This window comes from Perca fluviatilis, chromosome 3 (assembly GCF_010015445.1).
Source record: "Perca fluviatilis chromosome 3, GENO_Pfluv_1.0, whole genome shotgun sequence".
Classification (NCBI taxonomy): Eukaryota; Metazoa; Chordata; class Actinopteri; order Perciformes; family Percidae; genus Perca; species Perca fluviatilis.
This window is the reverse complement of record NC_053114.1, coordinates 34076604-34094758: the sequence shown is the minus strand read 5'-3', so window position 1 is coordinate 34094758 and position 18155 is coordinate 34076604. Positions and strand designations below refer to the sequence as shown.

The following is an 18155-nucleotide window of genomic DNA, read 5'->3' as shown; positions in this document are numbered from 1 at the left end:
CTTAAGACTAACTGGAGACCATAGAACCCACATTTTCATTTAGCACTATATTACTACACATCACTGCAGTAATGTCTGCAGATGTCAGACTCAAACCCAACAATAGGTGCACTTACACCAAAGTTGGACGCAGCAAATCGGTCAGAAGCGGAGGCAGTGGTTGTGGTGGTGGTGGTGGTGTGGGCGAAGTAGGCATTTATATTAGCAAGCAGGTTGCTCATCACTGCTGGCACACCGGGACACATGTATTTGGCGGACAGACAGGAGAAGTGCCTACAGAGGAGAAGAAACAGCTATTACTCTACGTAGCATGAGGAGCAGTGCTGTAGCCATTTTTGGACAAGAATCAATAGACAATCACATGAAAAAATTGAGACAGTTTGAGACCCCACATCAACGACTCAATTCCAGACATAGAAAATGATCAAGCCATGCTATTCAGCAATCCTCAATATCCACAAAGTTAAACAGCGCTAAACGAGAACATAGTTAAGAACAGTTAAGAAATATTTCCCTTGAAATATATATCTCTAAAAATATCCCATACCTTGCTTCTATCCATTGCTTTACAGTAACAACAGTAAAACAATAAAAAAAAAGTGAGCAGAAATATTGCAGTACAGTATTTCATCATTATTTTCACCTTCGTACTGCTGAAGAGAGAGCAACGTTTTTATGTTCCAAACAATTACTTCTGGTGGAAGAGTTAGTGCATAAGTAGTTAACTGCTCTGTTCATGTAGTAAAAAGTGTCTTTAATGACTACATATAGCAAATTATGTAATAAATCACAGCTGTATAACCTATACTATTAAGGACACAAGGCTACCAAGTTAAAGATGGAGCAAATAAGTTTGGTAGTAAATCAAGGGGTCCTGTGGGGGCTGAGGTGTAATCATATCCAGGGGAACAGAACAGAGAAATTTACATTTTACTGCGTACCATTAAACTTGTTTGTTTCTGTAACAAATACAATCGAGACAAACTCAGGCACAGTACGTGCACTTGCCGTAAGTGTTTTCCACTGAGGTGAATCCACATATGTCAACCTAGCACCAACTAAAACTCAATACAATGCACTGAAATGACACAAGTCATATTTACCAGGGGAGGGACTATAGCAGGGACCTTTTACTGTTGCAAACCGTCTTCTGTTTAGTTAAATCGTATTCCCTTTTTTAGTGTCTCCAGCGCCTTACTCCCGGAATTTTAAACTACACACAATGAGACACATCATCTACTACCACTTCAGATTTGCGATGATCTTTCTATCTCTTTCCCCGCACACACAGACACACATCTCCAACAGCACTACCCAGCAGTAATTATGTGCTGGAGGCTGAGATGCCTGGTTTGAGCAGGGATCTCTGCCTGAGTGAAGATCATATGCTCCTTTTAACGCTTCATACTGCTGCTTCACAAGCCATGTGGAATGCCTCCCACATTCAACATTCAATACCACATATAAAAAATGTATGTGCGCAATAATCTGTATGTTTACTTTAATGTAGCAGACAAAAATATACTCAAAGGCTTCTTCATCAGCCTCTGGCATGACCCATAGCAACCAAACATCTGGATGCATTGGATGTTTTTTACAGTAAACATGCCTGGGAGCTTAAAGCCAGCTGGGCTTTATACATATAGCATTTGTTTAATCCTCTTTCTGATATTAGGGGACATTTGTAGGGCTGCAAAATTAAATCGCAATATGGAATAGTGTAATATCCAAATCGCAAGGATATTGCAACATTGCAACATTTGTTAAAGGTGATGTGTCAAACCATTCTGAATTAAGTATAGTGGTGCAGCAGAGACAATACGGCCTACAAATCGTATCCTACAGACTAAAGAAAAAATCTTTGTTTGGTACACATTCTCGCATATCTTTTTTAAAAATTATTTTTTGGGCTTTTTCTGCCTTTATTTTGATAGGACAGCTAGGTGAGAAAGGGGTGAGAGAGGGGGAAGACATGCAGGAAATTGTCACAGATGGGATTCGAACCCTGGACCTCTGCGTCAAGGCATAAACCTCTCAGCACGGCCACTTTTTAGACATATTTTTCAATGAAAATGAGACTAATAATACAGAAATGATCATTCCCTCCAATATCGTGAATCGCAATATCAGTCAAAATAATCGCAATTAGATATTTTCCTTATATCGTGCAGCCCCAGACATTTGTGTAATCAACATGTTGTTTTTTCAGAAGTATTTTTATTTATCACAAGTTAGAGGTGACGATAAGTATCGTGAAGCTGGATGTTGAGCCTGGAGTACAGATATTTTGAAACTAAAAACTGCACAGTGAATCATTGCTTCATAAAGCCAAAGTGTTAGAAAAGGCACTGCGTTATGTGGAGTAATGATTACAGATTTACTCCCCCTCCTGAGTTCAGCGCATGCACACACATGCATACGCGCACACACTCACAAATAGAAACACAAACATCTTCTCATCAGGAGGCCTATTTAATTACTTTGCTTTCAGCCTCCAAATTACCAAAGAGCACTTGGGGTTAGGAGAGCAAAGAGAGTAATGCAAAGAGAGTGGTGATGGCATCCGCTGAATTCCCATGGTGCTTTTAGAGCTGGATCTCCTGAGCCAATTTTCAAGAGGAAGACGTTGCTTCTCCTCGTGTTACTCTGCCTTGGTTTTTACCGGCGGATGAGGCACACACTCACATATCATTTTACGGTTTCAGATGGCTTGGAGAAATTAGAAAACGATGATGAGAAACAGGAGGGTGGGAAGTGAGGGAGGTAGGGAGTGGTGATGAGTGAGATGAAGAAAAACGTACATAAGGGAAGGGCATGTTAGCAGTCGTTGTGTGGAGCATGTGAGGGACAGTTGAGTCTCTGAGCTGCTGTGATTTATGCAGCCATCATGTCAGGAGTGACTGGGAGTCAAGATTCTAAGATGACGAAAACAGAAAGGTAGGGCCTTTCATAAATGAAATGATGATGATATAAGAAACGCCACGCTTAAACAAGGTTCAAGCCTGAAGCATTGCCTCAACCTGAGAAAGCTGGTAATACGCCACTTACTGCTTCACTTGTCTGCAGTTAAATAACCCTACAATCCCTCATATGCTGAAATGCCCTGTCACAACAGTCTGTCACCTAGCATGTCCACACCAGTTTGCAGCACCAAAACAATGAACTGTGTCACCGACACATATTATTTCAAGACCATAAAAGCAACACAATTTCTCAGTGTCGCGTCATCTCAGGGATGCATGTGGCCACATTTCTGGACATGAAAGACAAATGTGAGCTGCGCCTTTCATTCAATTTGCCAACACAATATGTGTGTAATTAGAATCTGATTTACGAAGGCAGCAACTAATTACATAATCAGCTACTGGGAATGCACAAGTGTATTCTGAAAAGGAAGGAGAACTTAAAAGGTGCAGCTTGGTGATGCAATTTGAGATTTTTAAACGGCAACTCAGACTAAAATCACGATGTGGTGATGCTGCAGACACTCATTAACTCATTATTACTCACTAAATACATTAAATGCAAATAAAAGTCATACGCAAACAAAGAACCCCTGCCCTCTGGCAGGAAGTTGTCCATCAGGACCAAAACCTGCAGTCAGTCTTATTAACAAGGCCCCGGACCCCCACTGACATTGACTCTTAACCCCCACACCCCTATTTACTACACTTTGCATTAACCTACATCCTGTAATATACACCTGTATGGAGGACAGAACATGGCTTACGTCTAAATAAATAAATTCATGAATAAATGTTTAAATAAATACAGGAAAAAAATCAATAAATACAGGAATAAATAAATAAATGCATAAATAAATCAATACATGTATTAATAAATAAATAAAAGAATAAATAAATGCTTTAAATATATGTTTACATTTTTGTTCACCTACATTTATTCATTTCTGTATTTCTGTGTCCATATGCTAATGAGCCAGACAAAAGCAAATGATCCCCAATCCCTAGCGAATCTTCCTCCCTGTGTGATACAGATGTATGAAAACCAGCTCTAGTTAGCATAATGGCTACGACCAGCAGTCCTATGGCAGATCTGCTGCTGGATGTAAAATGCCCTTAAATAGGCAACCAGAACATCCGACTAGGGATCAATCCTCTTTTATTGATACTGCTTACTGTCAATAAATGTATCTTTCTTTTAGCTAAATTCAACATAATGATGAGAGAGAGAGAGAGAGAGAGAGAGAGAGAGAGAGAGAGAGAGAGATGTGCTTAGAGCAGAAAAACCAGATTTCTCTGCCATTTAAAAATCATATCCAGAATATGATCAAACACGGGATAAGCCTCATAACCGGAACATTCATGTCCAAAAACACACAAACATGCTAGCGCTTTGGGTCTAGCGATAGCAGCGTCCATAGCAACCACTAGCACTTTAGCAGCGGCGGTTCGAGTCATTAAAATATAATAATAGCGGATGATGGATTGAGGGTAATATAACGTATAATCAATGAGGACAATATTGAACAGAGGAGAGCTGCGGTCAGCCTGCCTGCTCCTGCAAAGTCTCACGCGTTACAGTCTATGGTCTCACCGTAAGGCAAAAGTAGTAGACCCGAATCAAGCTCACTCCTGTAGCCAATCATGCTTTAAACTGAGGTTAGGACCTCCTATATCATTAACATATGGACACAGAAATACAGAAATAAATAAATGTAGGTGGACAAAAATGTAGAAATACTTTTAAAGCATTAATTAATTTATTTATTCTTAAATTTTTTATACATTTATTTCTGCATTTATTTATTCTTCTATTTATTTATTTATTCATACATTTATTTCGACATGCATTTATTTATTCATTTATAATTGCATATATCTATTTATTTATTTATATCTGTATTTATTTATTCCTGTATTTATTTATTTCTGTATTTATTTATATATTTAGTTATGCATTTATTTATTGAAACTTAAAGGTGCAGTAGGTAAGACTTATAAAACTAACATTCTGTCATATTTGTTGAAACTGACCCTATGTTCCAGTAGAACTACATGAAGCAGGTAATTAAAAAAAAAAAAAGAAAATCCAGCTCCTCTGGCACCACCTACAGCCTGTAGTGTGATTTGCAAAAATCAACCGTTCCCTGTTCAGATGCACCAATCAGTGCCAGAGGGGTTGTCTAACTGCGTGTCAATCACTGCTCATGCAAACACATTCATTCTCCCTTGTGGGGGGAGGGGCTTAGGAGACCGTTTTGGGCTTTAGCGGAAAGGGGGGAGGGACTGAGAAGTTGTCGATGTTCACATTTTTGGGCTAAATCCTGGATCTTCGCAATCCTACCTACGGCACCTTTAAGTCATGTTCTGTCCTCCTTACACCTGCCCATTGCATACTATATATTTTTAACAATTCAGCCTCTTTTGTTAAACAGCTATTTTGTATAATTTGTTCCCTGTATTTATTATTTATTTCATATTAATGTTTACTATGTTTGTTTATGTACGTACCAACCAAGAAAATTCCTTGTTATACTTGGTAATAAATCCTTTTGTGATTCGGATTCTGAACAAGAGATAAGGGGCTTAATCCAAAGTTACGGTCTGTATCGGTTTATTTCACATAAATATCTGTATTTAGATTACTACCGTAAGTTGGCAGGGATTCTACCAAAGATTGCTTCATTATCTGTGTTTAGCCACCCACAAAATAACATTTACAACACAATATTTCAACCATGTACCTAAATTAATCAAATAATAAAGCGTGATTTGACTGAAATTCTCTACACTGTGTTACTGTTAATGATTTAAGGGAATAATAGAGGAGGGTTTAATGGTAGCAAATTTCAAGTCATAGCATTAGGAGTTAATGGGCGGATGTTCAGATGAATATGAGGAAGTATCTATGATAAAAGTTAGAAAGTTTTCTTAAAATCTTAAAAGCATGCACGCACTTTTGAGACAGTGTTGGGGGGGGTCGATGATTATTATACGTACTACTGGCATATACGGGTACTTCACTAAAACTCAAGGCCGCGCCCCCTTTTGGGGGATAGAAAACAGACGATCCCATAGAAGTCAATGTAATTTGACGTGTGTTTGGATCATAATTTTGACAAATCTGTGTGAATTCTTTTCTTGTTAAACAGATAATAATAATAATAATAATAATAATAATACATTTTATTTGTATTGCACTTTACACATGAATGACACATCTCAAAGTGCTACATGTGCACAGATAAAAACAGTAAACATTAAAACAGTTAAAAACAGCAAGAAAACAATAATTATATTAAGAAAATTCAATACAAAATAAGTGGGTAGGGTTATGTCTATTGGATCATAATTTTGACAAATCTGTGTGAATTCTTTTCTTGTTAAACAGATGCTTTTTTTTATACACGTCTAATGTTTATTGTGTGACTTTGCCGTCATGTCCCCGCACCTTCAGTCTTCCCATCAGTAGATCAATGACCCAACACGGTGGCCGCATACTGCTTATGTAGAAATACGTATCTGATGAAATCACTATTGTTAGGCTGAGTGTCGTCTGTAATTAATCAACCTGGTATTAATAACCAACTGTTCGATCTATAAGCTGAGATTTAGTTGGAGACGACAGTCTGATGCTGCTAAACTGTTAGCAGCCTCCCACTAAAGCTAACGTTAACTATCCATCAGTAGTAACTATCACCAGCATCATTTACCAAACCGACTGAGAATATTCACGTTTCTTATGAGCCTCATATATCAGTGTGAAAGTCTTGATTAACCCGCTACACAACAGCTTTTCAAGCATTTTCCTGTTTCTCTCCTGATGTGACAGCGCGATTCTTCCCTATCATAGGGAGCCTCAGCGATGCCGGTCTGGTCTATAGCCTGGAGCCAAAGCCCATCTATCAGGATCTATTTTAGGACATGGCAAGAGGACAAATCGAAGACCAGCGTTTTTGGATGTATTGTTGGTGCAACAAACTACTCAGCAACTTTTCGGCATAGTTATTAATTTGAAACGTTTGTTTAAAGAACACGTTTGGAGCGATTTACATTTCCTCCGCTGTTGTCATCTATGGGGAACGCAGAATTGTTTTCCCCCAGAAAGGAGCGTGGTGATGAGACCTTCCCTCAGATGACGTATTACCGGTAGTACGTATAGCAACAATTCAAATGTTGTGTGTCACTAGGGCTGGGCTATATGGAGAAAATCCGATATCACTATATTCATGTCAATTGCGACGATATTGTAGGGTTGACAATTGGTACTTTCACAACATATTTTCACAATGAGATTTTAGATATATAATCATCAATAATGTGGATATAATGACTAAGTGGGTAAAGGCAAATAATAGAACAGCTAGAACTGTCTGGTCAAAAAAATTACATCACTTTACTGTAATGCAGCCTGTAAAAGCAGGAAAAGACAACACTTATGGCATATTACGATATCCAAAATCTAAGACAATATCTAGTCTCAAATCACGATATCGATATAATATTGATATATTTCCCAGCCCTGTGTCACAGTCTGTTTATGTTTAAGTTTATTTATTTCAAAAAGGGACAGTGTATATTAATGAACATTTCGAAGAATGTAAATATACAGGATTATAGCCAAAGGCTAATTTCCATCCTTAGTCCCTGACAGGTTGATGGTCCCTATAAGTTAAGTTAAATCAGAGTAAAACATCACAATAAAAAAAATACATAAATTACAGAACAACAACAGGACAAATTACAGATTATCCCAGCTAATGACAACAGGTTTAATTTTGCAGTAGCCATTTTTTAAACTGTTTGGAAAGTGAGGTGAGAGTTGATAATTCAGGGATTGCGCTTGGTATAGAGTTCCAGGTAGTGGTTGCTCTAAAGGAAAAAATAGCCTGGCCAAATGCACTTCTCCTAAAGGGAACAGTGCAGTTACCTCTGGAGCCTGCTCTGGTTGAGCAGGTGGAACTAGACCATGAAGGATTTTAAAAACTAATATAGAGTCAATGTATTTCAGTGTTCTCCCAATCTAGCAGTTCAAGTTTCTTTAAAATCTGACAGTGATGGTACATTTTAGATTATCTATCTAAAACTATAGCTTGTTTATATGTTGTCTCTAAGGACTTTAGAGTTATCTTACATGCTGAGGCCCAACTAGTTATGCAATAGGTCATGTGAGACATGATCATTGCATCAAAGTATAGCCTAGCCGAAAAATTAGATTGTTTCTAATATATCTAAAATTGGACAAGTTAAATTTAATTTTGTTCACAGTTTTTTTTTATGTCCTGCTTGAAGTTCAGTTGTGAGTCCAAGATCACACCTAGGTATTTAAACTCTTGAACTACGTCAAGCCTTTTCTACCTTACAAAAATGTTGGGGTCTGTTTCAGACTTATTTACCCTTTTTGAAAAATACATGCACACAGTCTTGGACACATTTAGTTGCAAGTGAGAGCTCTCTAACCAGTTGCACACATTACTCATAACAGCTGTCTCTCTGTCCCTCCTCTCCATCCACATGCCCTATTCCCTATGGCATTTTCCTTCCATCCACCGGACTTTTCCTCTTTTCCACATCACCTGACTGCCACACCAATCCACACACCTGTTCCCACTTTACTAATCAGCTTTGCCTGGCCTTCTGTCAGTACCCGATCCGTTCCACCTGCACGATCCGTTCTGCGCATGTGCAAGATGACACGTATGCCATGACGTAGGCGTAGATGATAATGCTGCGTTCATTCCACCACCACCTTGGAATAACGGCAGCGCTTCCACCTGCACGATCCGTTCTGCGCATGCGCAAGATGTTCACACGCTAGCCTCCAGCTAACGTTAGTTAGCTAATAGCTAATTCGGCGGACCGCTAGGTGATTATAGCGGTAGCTAACAGTTAATTCGGCGGACCGCTAGGTGATTATAGCGGTCTGCCGTTAGCCTCCACCGGGAAGCTAACGTTAGTTTAGCTAACGGTTAATTTGGCTAACCGCTAGCTGATTGCAGCGGTCTGCCGTTAGCCTCCCCCGGGAAGCTAACGTTAGTTTAGCTAACGGTTAATTCGGCTAACCGCTAGCTGAGACAGCATGTAAACTTTAAAAGACCCTCAAAATAAAACTTGAAAATAAACATTAACATATATAACAGCTGTTACGTCAGTTCTACTTTACTTGTGCTCATTTAAAATACAATCACTCAATACTTGTCTTTATTGTTATTACTGTAATGTCTTAATGTAGCTGTAGCCTGCTTTTCCCATTAAGTTTAACTTAACGTTATTTTAGACTGAATCTAGCTGCAGAAACAACGTAACCAGTGGGGCGGTGCCTGTTATTTCGAGGTGGCATGAACGCAGCATTATCATCTGCGCCTACGTCATGGCATACGTGTCATCTTGCACATGCGCAGAACGGATCGTGCAGGTGGAACGGATCGGGTACTGACACCTTCACCATCTAACTCCTCACCTGCCTCTCATTCCCTCGTCATCCACTATCCACATATACTGGTCCACTTCCTTTCTTCCATTGTCAGTTCATCATAAGCTATGTTTCCATCCACACGTTTTTATCCGAATTAAGTGATATCGAATTAAAAATGCCTTATGGAAACAGGAAAATCCGACTGAATTTCATGAATATTGACTCAAAGAAAATATGTTCGGTCTCATCGGATTTTCTCTTGATCGATATACGGCTTATGCGATAAACGCTGATGGAAACGTTATTTGCCGAATAAATTATGAATTGCGATTAAGTTTTAGGTCATTTTATGGTTGCAACCCGCAATAAAACGAAGAAGAAGAAGAAGTTTCAGTTCATTTCCGCCCAGTATTTCCGCTCTGTTTGCACATATGAAAGCTATCAACAAAAACAGATGTAAGCGGACAAGCGAGGAGACAAGATACTTTTTTAATTTAATTTACCAGAAAAATATAACGGCTATTTTAGATAGCAAAAATCTAAGAAACGGCATCATTTATCAGGAGCTCGCGAAGGAAATTACCAACAAGGTAACCGACAGGGATTATTTAACGGCGACGAAAGCTTAACCGTGAGCGCGTTTAATGTATCTAAACAACGATCAATCATCACCAAAAAAATCCTCTCCTATATTGCTCATCATTACCACTTAAAACGGTCAAATCTAACCCAATGTCCAAATATTATGGACGTTATCTGACACGATGATGAAGAAAATATTAACGTGAGATAACTTCTATAATCGTTGGATTTCAATTTAGTTTTTTTGACAGGCTTAAGTGTTCATGACAAGCTATGACCATGATACATCTGGTGATGATTGATCGTTGTTTAGATACATTAAACCACGTTAAGCTTTTTCACGTTAAGCGTTTTAGAATGTCCCTTACGACAAGCCGTGGGACGTCCTGCGGAGTAAATGGAAGGCGCTCAAACAGCGATACATGTCTCAAAAAAGAGAGTTGTCTCGCAGTGGTGCCGGAGGGAAAATAAAAGGCAAGTTCCACCTTTTTGATGAGCTGGATCAGATCCTCAGCCAAAGGCCCATCGTAGCTTAGCTTGGCTTCTAATATTAACAACAACTACTACTTTTGTCTAGCAAAACTTTGTTCGCAAAAGTTTGCTTGAATGTTGTGCGATTCAGTGCAAAAATGAATGGAAACACCATAAAATGTCTCAAATCAATTCAATATACCAATTTAATCGCAAAACAGCATGTGACGTCATTACGCACCGGTTTTTATTCGCTTTAGAGCTGAACTTCAGATAATTCAATTGACAAGTGGATGGAAACTTAGCTATAGTTGTACTGTAATGCTGTGTTCTGTCTGCCAGTTACCGACAGTAGCTGCCTGTTACCGGTCTGCCATTTGGACTCTGTCTGTAAGCCATACACAATAAATCGCTGAATTCATCCTGCTACATCCAACTGTCTGCATTTGGATTCTATCCCTGTTCTCCTGCATAACCAACCGCGACAGTTGAGCATATTTCCTCAGAGCACATTATCTGTGCAAATCTGAATATATATTTGTTTACATCCCTACATAACCATATAACTTATATAAAAAGCATTGAAAGTAAGATAAATAACCCGGATAGAAGCTCAGACCAGAGTACATGGAGGGTGTAGATGGTGTCTGATGTCTCCAATGAGTTCCAAGTAACCGCAACCAATTTTTAAAAATGACTCTTCAAAAGAGTGCTGTTGCTGTAGTTCGTGACCTGGTTAGTGAGTCAGTTTGAAGCTCAAGTTTAATGACCACACAGCCAATACTGCTCGTATCCTCTTTGTCTTGTGTTGAACAGTGGTCAAATATTGTAAAAGCAGTATTCTTTTCAGTCATTACAGTTTAAACAATATGTACCAGAACGAGTTTTGAAAGAAAAAAATAATAAATGCAAAATCCTTTTTGGATTATATCTATTTCAAAGGGCCTCATAAAAAATATTATATATGGGAAACACTGCATCTGAAGTTAAGTGCACAGGACTTAGTAAATCTGGCAATCAATGTCTAATGTCAATGTCTCTGTATAGAGACAAAGAAAAACTAGTGGCCACTGGTGCACTGGAAGATAGATACATGTAAGTTTAGATGCATGATGCAGAATTCTGCAGTGGTAACCATTACATCAACACTGCACAAAGTGACATGGCATTGCATGACCTTGATTAATATTCAGTGATTTTAATATTTCAGGTGGTGGGTCTTTGCATGTGTGTGGGAAAGAGACATTTATAGATGGACAGGGTCACAGAAGATCAGAGAGAGACAGAGAGAGAGGGAAACGAGAGTGTTTATTTGTGTCCATGATCAATGTGACCAAGGCAGCTTGGGAGTTTTTCCAGGAGACCAATTAATCAATCAAACTTAGGAGCTCGATAGTCCTCCAAAGCTCTGATTCTGCTGAGGAGACATCTTTACTACTCCTCTTCTCCTTCTGCTCTACTTCTCTATCTCCTTCTCTCCTCCACTCTGCCGAATGAGACGATGACAGATTGGTGAGGTAAAAGGCCATAGATCAGGGTGGTACTCACGTCATAGCCTGATAGATGGACTCCACTCCGTATCTCATGGCAAACTCATCCACTATCTCCTGAGACACGTCGTCAAAGTAGACCTTCCATGCCTCGTCCCCTTTCACCTGCGGGATCTTCACCACCCCGCTGTTCTTCACCTCGGTCAGGTAGTGGAACAGGTTCTGTGAGTGGCACGGGAGATAACACAGAACAGTTTACGGTGATGGAGCACAGTGTCACAACAAGTAATAAAAGAGATAGTGTACACCAACAAATGTAGACCCTTATCAAAGCTGGACAAATCTTTTTTTACAATGCTGTAACTATTGATTGTTGAGAAATCCTGTTAGGTTGCTTTCTGGTGTAATCACAACAAATACAAATATATGTTTTCTTTAGTACCTGTCTTTGCAAACTTAATGCGTTGCTCCCCAAAGATAATGATTGGAGTTTAGAACGAATTTTACCTAACGCTGAATCACATAATGATGGTTTACCTCATGTAAACAGGTGTACTGGCCGTGAGGAGGAACCACATTCTCCTCCCCTTTCATCTCCACGCTGATCTTGAGTCTGATGGCACCAGATACCGCAGACTTGTCAGTCCTTTTATCTGTAACACACAACAACACTGGGTTAGACATAACTGGAAATGAACTGAAAAGTAACTACCAATTACAAGCCACATCTTAGGAAGGTTAGCCAACATGTGCCTCTAAATCCATGGTAACTATCATATTAAAGTAACGTTTTTGCTCGCTTTTCAAACTCCACAATCTCTATTCTAAAAAAAACAGTAGCATCTCTGTTTTCTTTATCCCAATACAGTACAGTAGCTATGCACTAAGAAGACCTGCTGAGGCTGCCAATCTCTTGTTCAGTCTCTGCACAGCTTCCTAAATTGTACATCACTAGTTTGGCATTCAAAATGTTCTCACAATCACTGATGGTGGAACAAATGTGAGACAAATTCAAATTATTATTATTTTCCTAAAGATTTTGTTCCATACAGTTAAATAGAGAAAAGCTCCAGCACATAGGATGGATTCCCAGTCAGTGAAAGACCTTTAATTTAATAAACAGAATTGTCCACCTTGGTATGGTTGTCCTTGACCACACCATAACAGAGTGACATATAAAACACTAAAGATGAAAAACAAAAGACATTAATCACATCATATAAAACACACAACATTAATGGCAATTAACATTAATGGCATGATATCATGTCCTGTAAAACATGAATGACATCTCATCACACACCCGGCAATGCTGTTTTAATGTATGACATAACACTTGCATTTGCAACTGGCTTTGGTGAGCTTAAGTTTATTTTGTGCATGCAAATATCAACACACATACTGTACAGTATATGCATATGCACGGTGTTGCTTGCATGCTCACATAAAGCCACACACAGACACACACACAAAGACACAGACATACACATTTAAATTAAAGTTAAATTTAAATTGCCCCTCTCTGCGCTCTCATATACAATTCCTCTCTGCAGTATCAAATGAGTGAACATTTCAGTCAGTGGGTCAAGAGACAGACAAGAGAAAAATAATAACGTGACAAAGGGACAGAGACTAGCACTGTAAACACAAAAGCACAGATTGAAGAGGAGCTGAAGAGGCTTAGAGAGGAGAGCAGCTGGATGGGTGGACACCCACACCAGCAAAGGCCTGTTTAAACATTTATTGTGGACATTTAAAAAGGCACAGAGCAGCAGCAGTGGTCAGGGGTCAAAATTACCACAAATTGCTTCCTTTTAGCTAGAGAGGCAAACAAAGACAGCACCCACCAGTCATAATACTTTAACAGAAGTGGAAGTTCCCATTATGCTGCCATTCAACCTCATGCAACATTAACAAAAAACAGTGACGTAAGAGAGCGGAAACAGTTAAAGACCCTGCATCAACAGCATCAGTACCCAAACTGAACCACACGTCTCTGTGGCTTCTTTGGTACATGGATGGTAATGGTGATCTCAATTGGACCACACTTTATTGGACCATACATTTACCCTCATATCCTGTTTAATGGCTACAGTACAACGGAAATGTGTAGAGGAATATGTGAAAGGTTTAAATGTTTATGTCCATGGTGTGTGTGTGTGTATATGTATGTATATATATATATATATATATGAAATGTCTCATAATCATAAAAAAGGGACTTTAAGCAGTAATGGTTGAAGGGATGGCTACAGTGTTCCAGAAACATTCCAACTGGTTGCCAAAGAAGTACGTACGGCTGCTAAGTCCCAAAACTCAGGTATCACACCTGTTTTACTGTATATAAAACAAAAAATCTAAAGTAAACATTTTAGCTAGATGATAGCCATGATAACTGCCACCGTTATTTTGTGTTAATCAAATGAGTAACATACCTAGATTGTACCAAACGTCCATCTCTCCACTGAGAGTGCGAACCTCGATGATGGTCTGGCCCAGGAAATCGTCCGACTCACGCTTGAAATGCTGCTTCACCCGTGATTTGATGTCATCATCCTCATCCCACACACGCACCTTGATGCGGTCAGTGGCATTGTGACATTCACTGCGATTTGGAAGATGATTATGCCAGGTCACAACAATCTCAACAACATGAACAATAACAGCCACAGCATATTCAGTGACAGCTCATCAGGTTGAGGTAGTCATTGGAGCAGAAAAACAGCCAATTCAAGTATAAATACAAGTTCAAAAACCTCTTTGACCCTTTTCTAAGTAACGTATGGAGAACAATTCTTGCCTGATTTCAAATGAGAGAATGTGTGTACCTGGAAGGAAGAATTACCCCAAGACATCGCATGACCTTTACTCTGCATCTCTATGTTTTTACTCCCAATGCAGGCAAATATCATCAGAGAAGTGTTGAATGTTTCACAAGAACAACTGTATAGCATTCATACAGTAGCTAGGATTATTTATTTGTAAAAGCTTTGTGTCCGTCTCTTCTTTGCATCAGTGCAGCTGACAGACTTTTCAGAATAATGACTCTGCTAAATAGAACAGAGGTGGCCAAAGCACTTAGCTTTAGATGGGGTTGGACTGTTCAGCTCTGGAATTAAAACCGACAGATTACATTTTGTTCTAATGACATCTTGGGTGCGACAGCCAGAGAAACAGTATCTGCAGTGGTTTTTAACTAATCCTGTTCCGGGGGAAGCACTGGCTGCTGCTGCTCCACTAGCACACAGTAATGTATCACTCTATTAATCTACATCCCTGTAGTAACGTAAAAGAGTTTTATCACAGCCACATATTGGAGTCTCATTACAGGTGTGGAAACCTTGTCTTTATGCAACTGGCATAGGGACATGCACACACAAGTACACATACAGAAAATCTCAGTAGTACATACAAAATAGTACTCTTAATTATTGTTACGTATCATTATTATTATTATGTATTATTATTATGTATTATTATTAACTATACTATTAAATGTTGTGATATATTGATCTCAACTATCTCACACAGCTAATGAATGACAGGGAGAAAAATATGGCTGCTATCAGGCTGTCAAAGAACAACCAAAACACTGCTGGAAAACCCTGTACAGTATCATCTGACAGTAGGTTACGTAGTGGGTCTCCTTGCTGTAAAGAGTGGCAGTTGTTTTGCAAACAGCAAGTATGCATTGCGTGAGCGGTGCAGCTACCTAACTGCTAACAGTAGGCAGTCTACAAATATGTTCAAATCTGCTGGACGCGTGAGCAGAGCGGCGCACATGCGGCTTGTGTTTCTCTCTTCTATATTTGCTGAACTGGTCTGGCTCACATTGTGTGTTCGGCATAATATAAATAGTTAATTTCTAGTAATTATCTATTCATTGGTTTTGGTCTTCATTCGTCTGTGACTCCTTGAGTTGGGTTCCTGGACATCATTTTTCTTGTTCGAGGCAGTTCACAACAGATGTACAGAGGCAGTACATTTGTATGAAACGAAAACATCTTTTTTTGTTTGGATAAGATTGTGGCAGAGTTAACATGTTAATTGGGTATTGATATTTCTGTTATTGCATACCTATATGGACCAAGGTAAATAGCCTGGTCAGTACAGCACTATGGAGAGCTCATACCGAATGAGAAGCCACGCACTACTAAAGCAGGAAAGCACAAAATTATTTATTGTGTTATGGAAACAACAGGGTTGAGACCTGTGTTGTCTGCACTGATGGATGCCATAGTAAAGACGTGTTTAGCTGTCTGCATCTCAAAAATCTCAGCAGTGCAGCTCATGAGTAACATGTCATAACTGATAGTAATTTCCCAAGCTATTATGTCAGAGTCAGTCATTTTAATTGTACGTATTCACTAATCCCTTAACATTCCCTTGAACAGACGATTCGTAATCTTAGTGGGAATTATCTGGTTGGACAGAGGTCAGATTAATAGAGAGCACTCACAAGTAGAATTTCTCATCCCAGACTGGGTTGAGGTTCCCGAAGATGGTCTTTGTCCTGCGTTTGGTCTTGCCCACCTGCACGGTGACGTAAGGATCACTGGAGCCAGTTTTATCCTTGGCCTGCAAGCCCTGTGCACTCATGACTGGAGACAAGACGGGGTTGGAAAAGAGTGAAGAGTTATGTGTACCACAAGCAACATATCTGACCATTTTAAGGTTTTAGATTTTTGATTTTATAGATGGAAGCTTACTCGTCCTGAACTTAATTACAACATTACTGATATCATATATTCTAAGAAATTCACTCAATTCTCGGGGGCATATTATTTTGGAAGGCAAAAACAGGAAGCATTGGTCTGGTGGGTGAGGTTTTACAGCAGTCTCTCAATTCCAGTCATGGAATCAACCTCTATATATTTTATTTTAGTGCTTACTAGTCAGTTTTTTATTTATTTGATTCTATAGCATCAACTTAAGAATCAAGGCCTTGTTACTGCCTCTACTGCCTACAACAACTTTGTGCACTTGCCAAAAGCTGAGGCAACTAAGCAGCTCTTTGGTTCATTGACAGCAGCCATTATTCATATTTTTGTGAAGTGTTAAGTATATCTATGATTGATCTATTCCAACATCCAGGCTATAGGTAGAGTCCACCCCTGTGTGTTTGCCCACTGCTACAAGATAGATTCAGAATCACACAGGAAGGTGCAGAGAAGGAGAGACAGTAGTATTTCAAAGCGCCATAAAAGGGAAAAAGGACACTGGGGCATTAAATATGCATAAGTGACAGTCTAAATAATTCAGGGTACACATATATCCCTCAGCTCAATGCTGACAAGTGTTGGTGGGAAGGATATAGAGGCTCAAAGTGCCATGGCCCACTTGCTCCATGAGTACTGAAAATCAAATGCCTCTTGCAGTAAAAGAGGGGTCCAAGACAGCGACATACAAATAGAGGAGTCAGTACTGTATGCTTCGAACAAAGTGCTTTTCAGATCATCCAACGGCATTTAATCCCTTTGATGGGAAATTTGTCAAAAGATGTGCACAATTATACCCACGATTATCCCTCCCCTCTGTATGAAGGCCGGCTTTTTGCCCCTCCTTCAAGTGTGTCTTCATTTTATGCATCCCTAAGCCTTAAATAGAGTAAACTGGGAGGCGAGTTGGGGTTTTAATAGCATTTCAATTCAGTACTGGATCTGCTGATTAAAATTCTAAGCTGGAAATTATTTTTAAAGAATTGAAACCAAGTTTACATGACTGCCTATATATATATATATATATATATATATATATATATATATATATATATATATATATATATATGAAAGAAAAATTAAATTTTTTTGCATGTTGCACCTTAATGCATGTTTGTTCGAGAATGATGTGATCAGGGCATTTACAGGTACAGTAGCAGATTTTCTAATTAGCCGATTATAAGTATGTCTGATCAAGGTTTATATTCACTGCCAGACCTCGTAATGTGCACACATTAGCCGGAAACCTGGAATATCTCATGGCCGCTGTGAGAGTGCTACAGAGTCAATGCCAGTCAATATTTATCTAACGAGTGACAAATAAACAACAACTCAATAACTACATTTTAAAATGGGACGTTAAATGAGCCCCTGAGAAATTGACCCTGGCAAGCCTGGATCTTTTCAATGTCTCTCACACTCCCCCTTTTTCCTCTCACTCTTGTTTTTCTGCCACTATTCCTCTCTTACAGTCCTCTTTCTCGCTATTCCCATCCTTTCTGTCCCCCTCTCATTT

At 39.1% G+C, this 18155-nt stretch overlaps 1 protein-coding gene across 4 annotated transcripts in view; it reads right to left on the bottom strand.

The window, feature by feature from the left end:
• LOC120555884 (protein unc-13 homolog C) overlaps positions 1-18155 on the bottom strand; it is a 122324-nt gene that overhangs the window by 64163 nt on the left and 40006 nt on the right. For all 4 annotated transcript variants that reach the window (XM_039795046.1, XM_039795048.1, XM_039795047.1 and 1 more), the window contains 5 exons: positions 16381-16522; positions 14357-14526; positions 12459-12574; positions 11980-12143; positions 117-273 (listed from right to left, as the gene is read on the bottom strand). In XM_039795046.1, coding sequence (XP_039650980.1) covers positions 117-273; positions 11980-12143; positions 12459-12574; positions 14357-14526; positions 16381-16522 — 749 coding nt within the window. The remainder of the gene's footprint in view (positions 1-116; positions 274-11979; positions 12144-12458; positions 12575-14356; positions 14527-16380; positions 16523-18155) is intronic.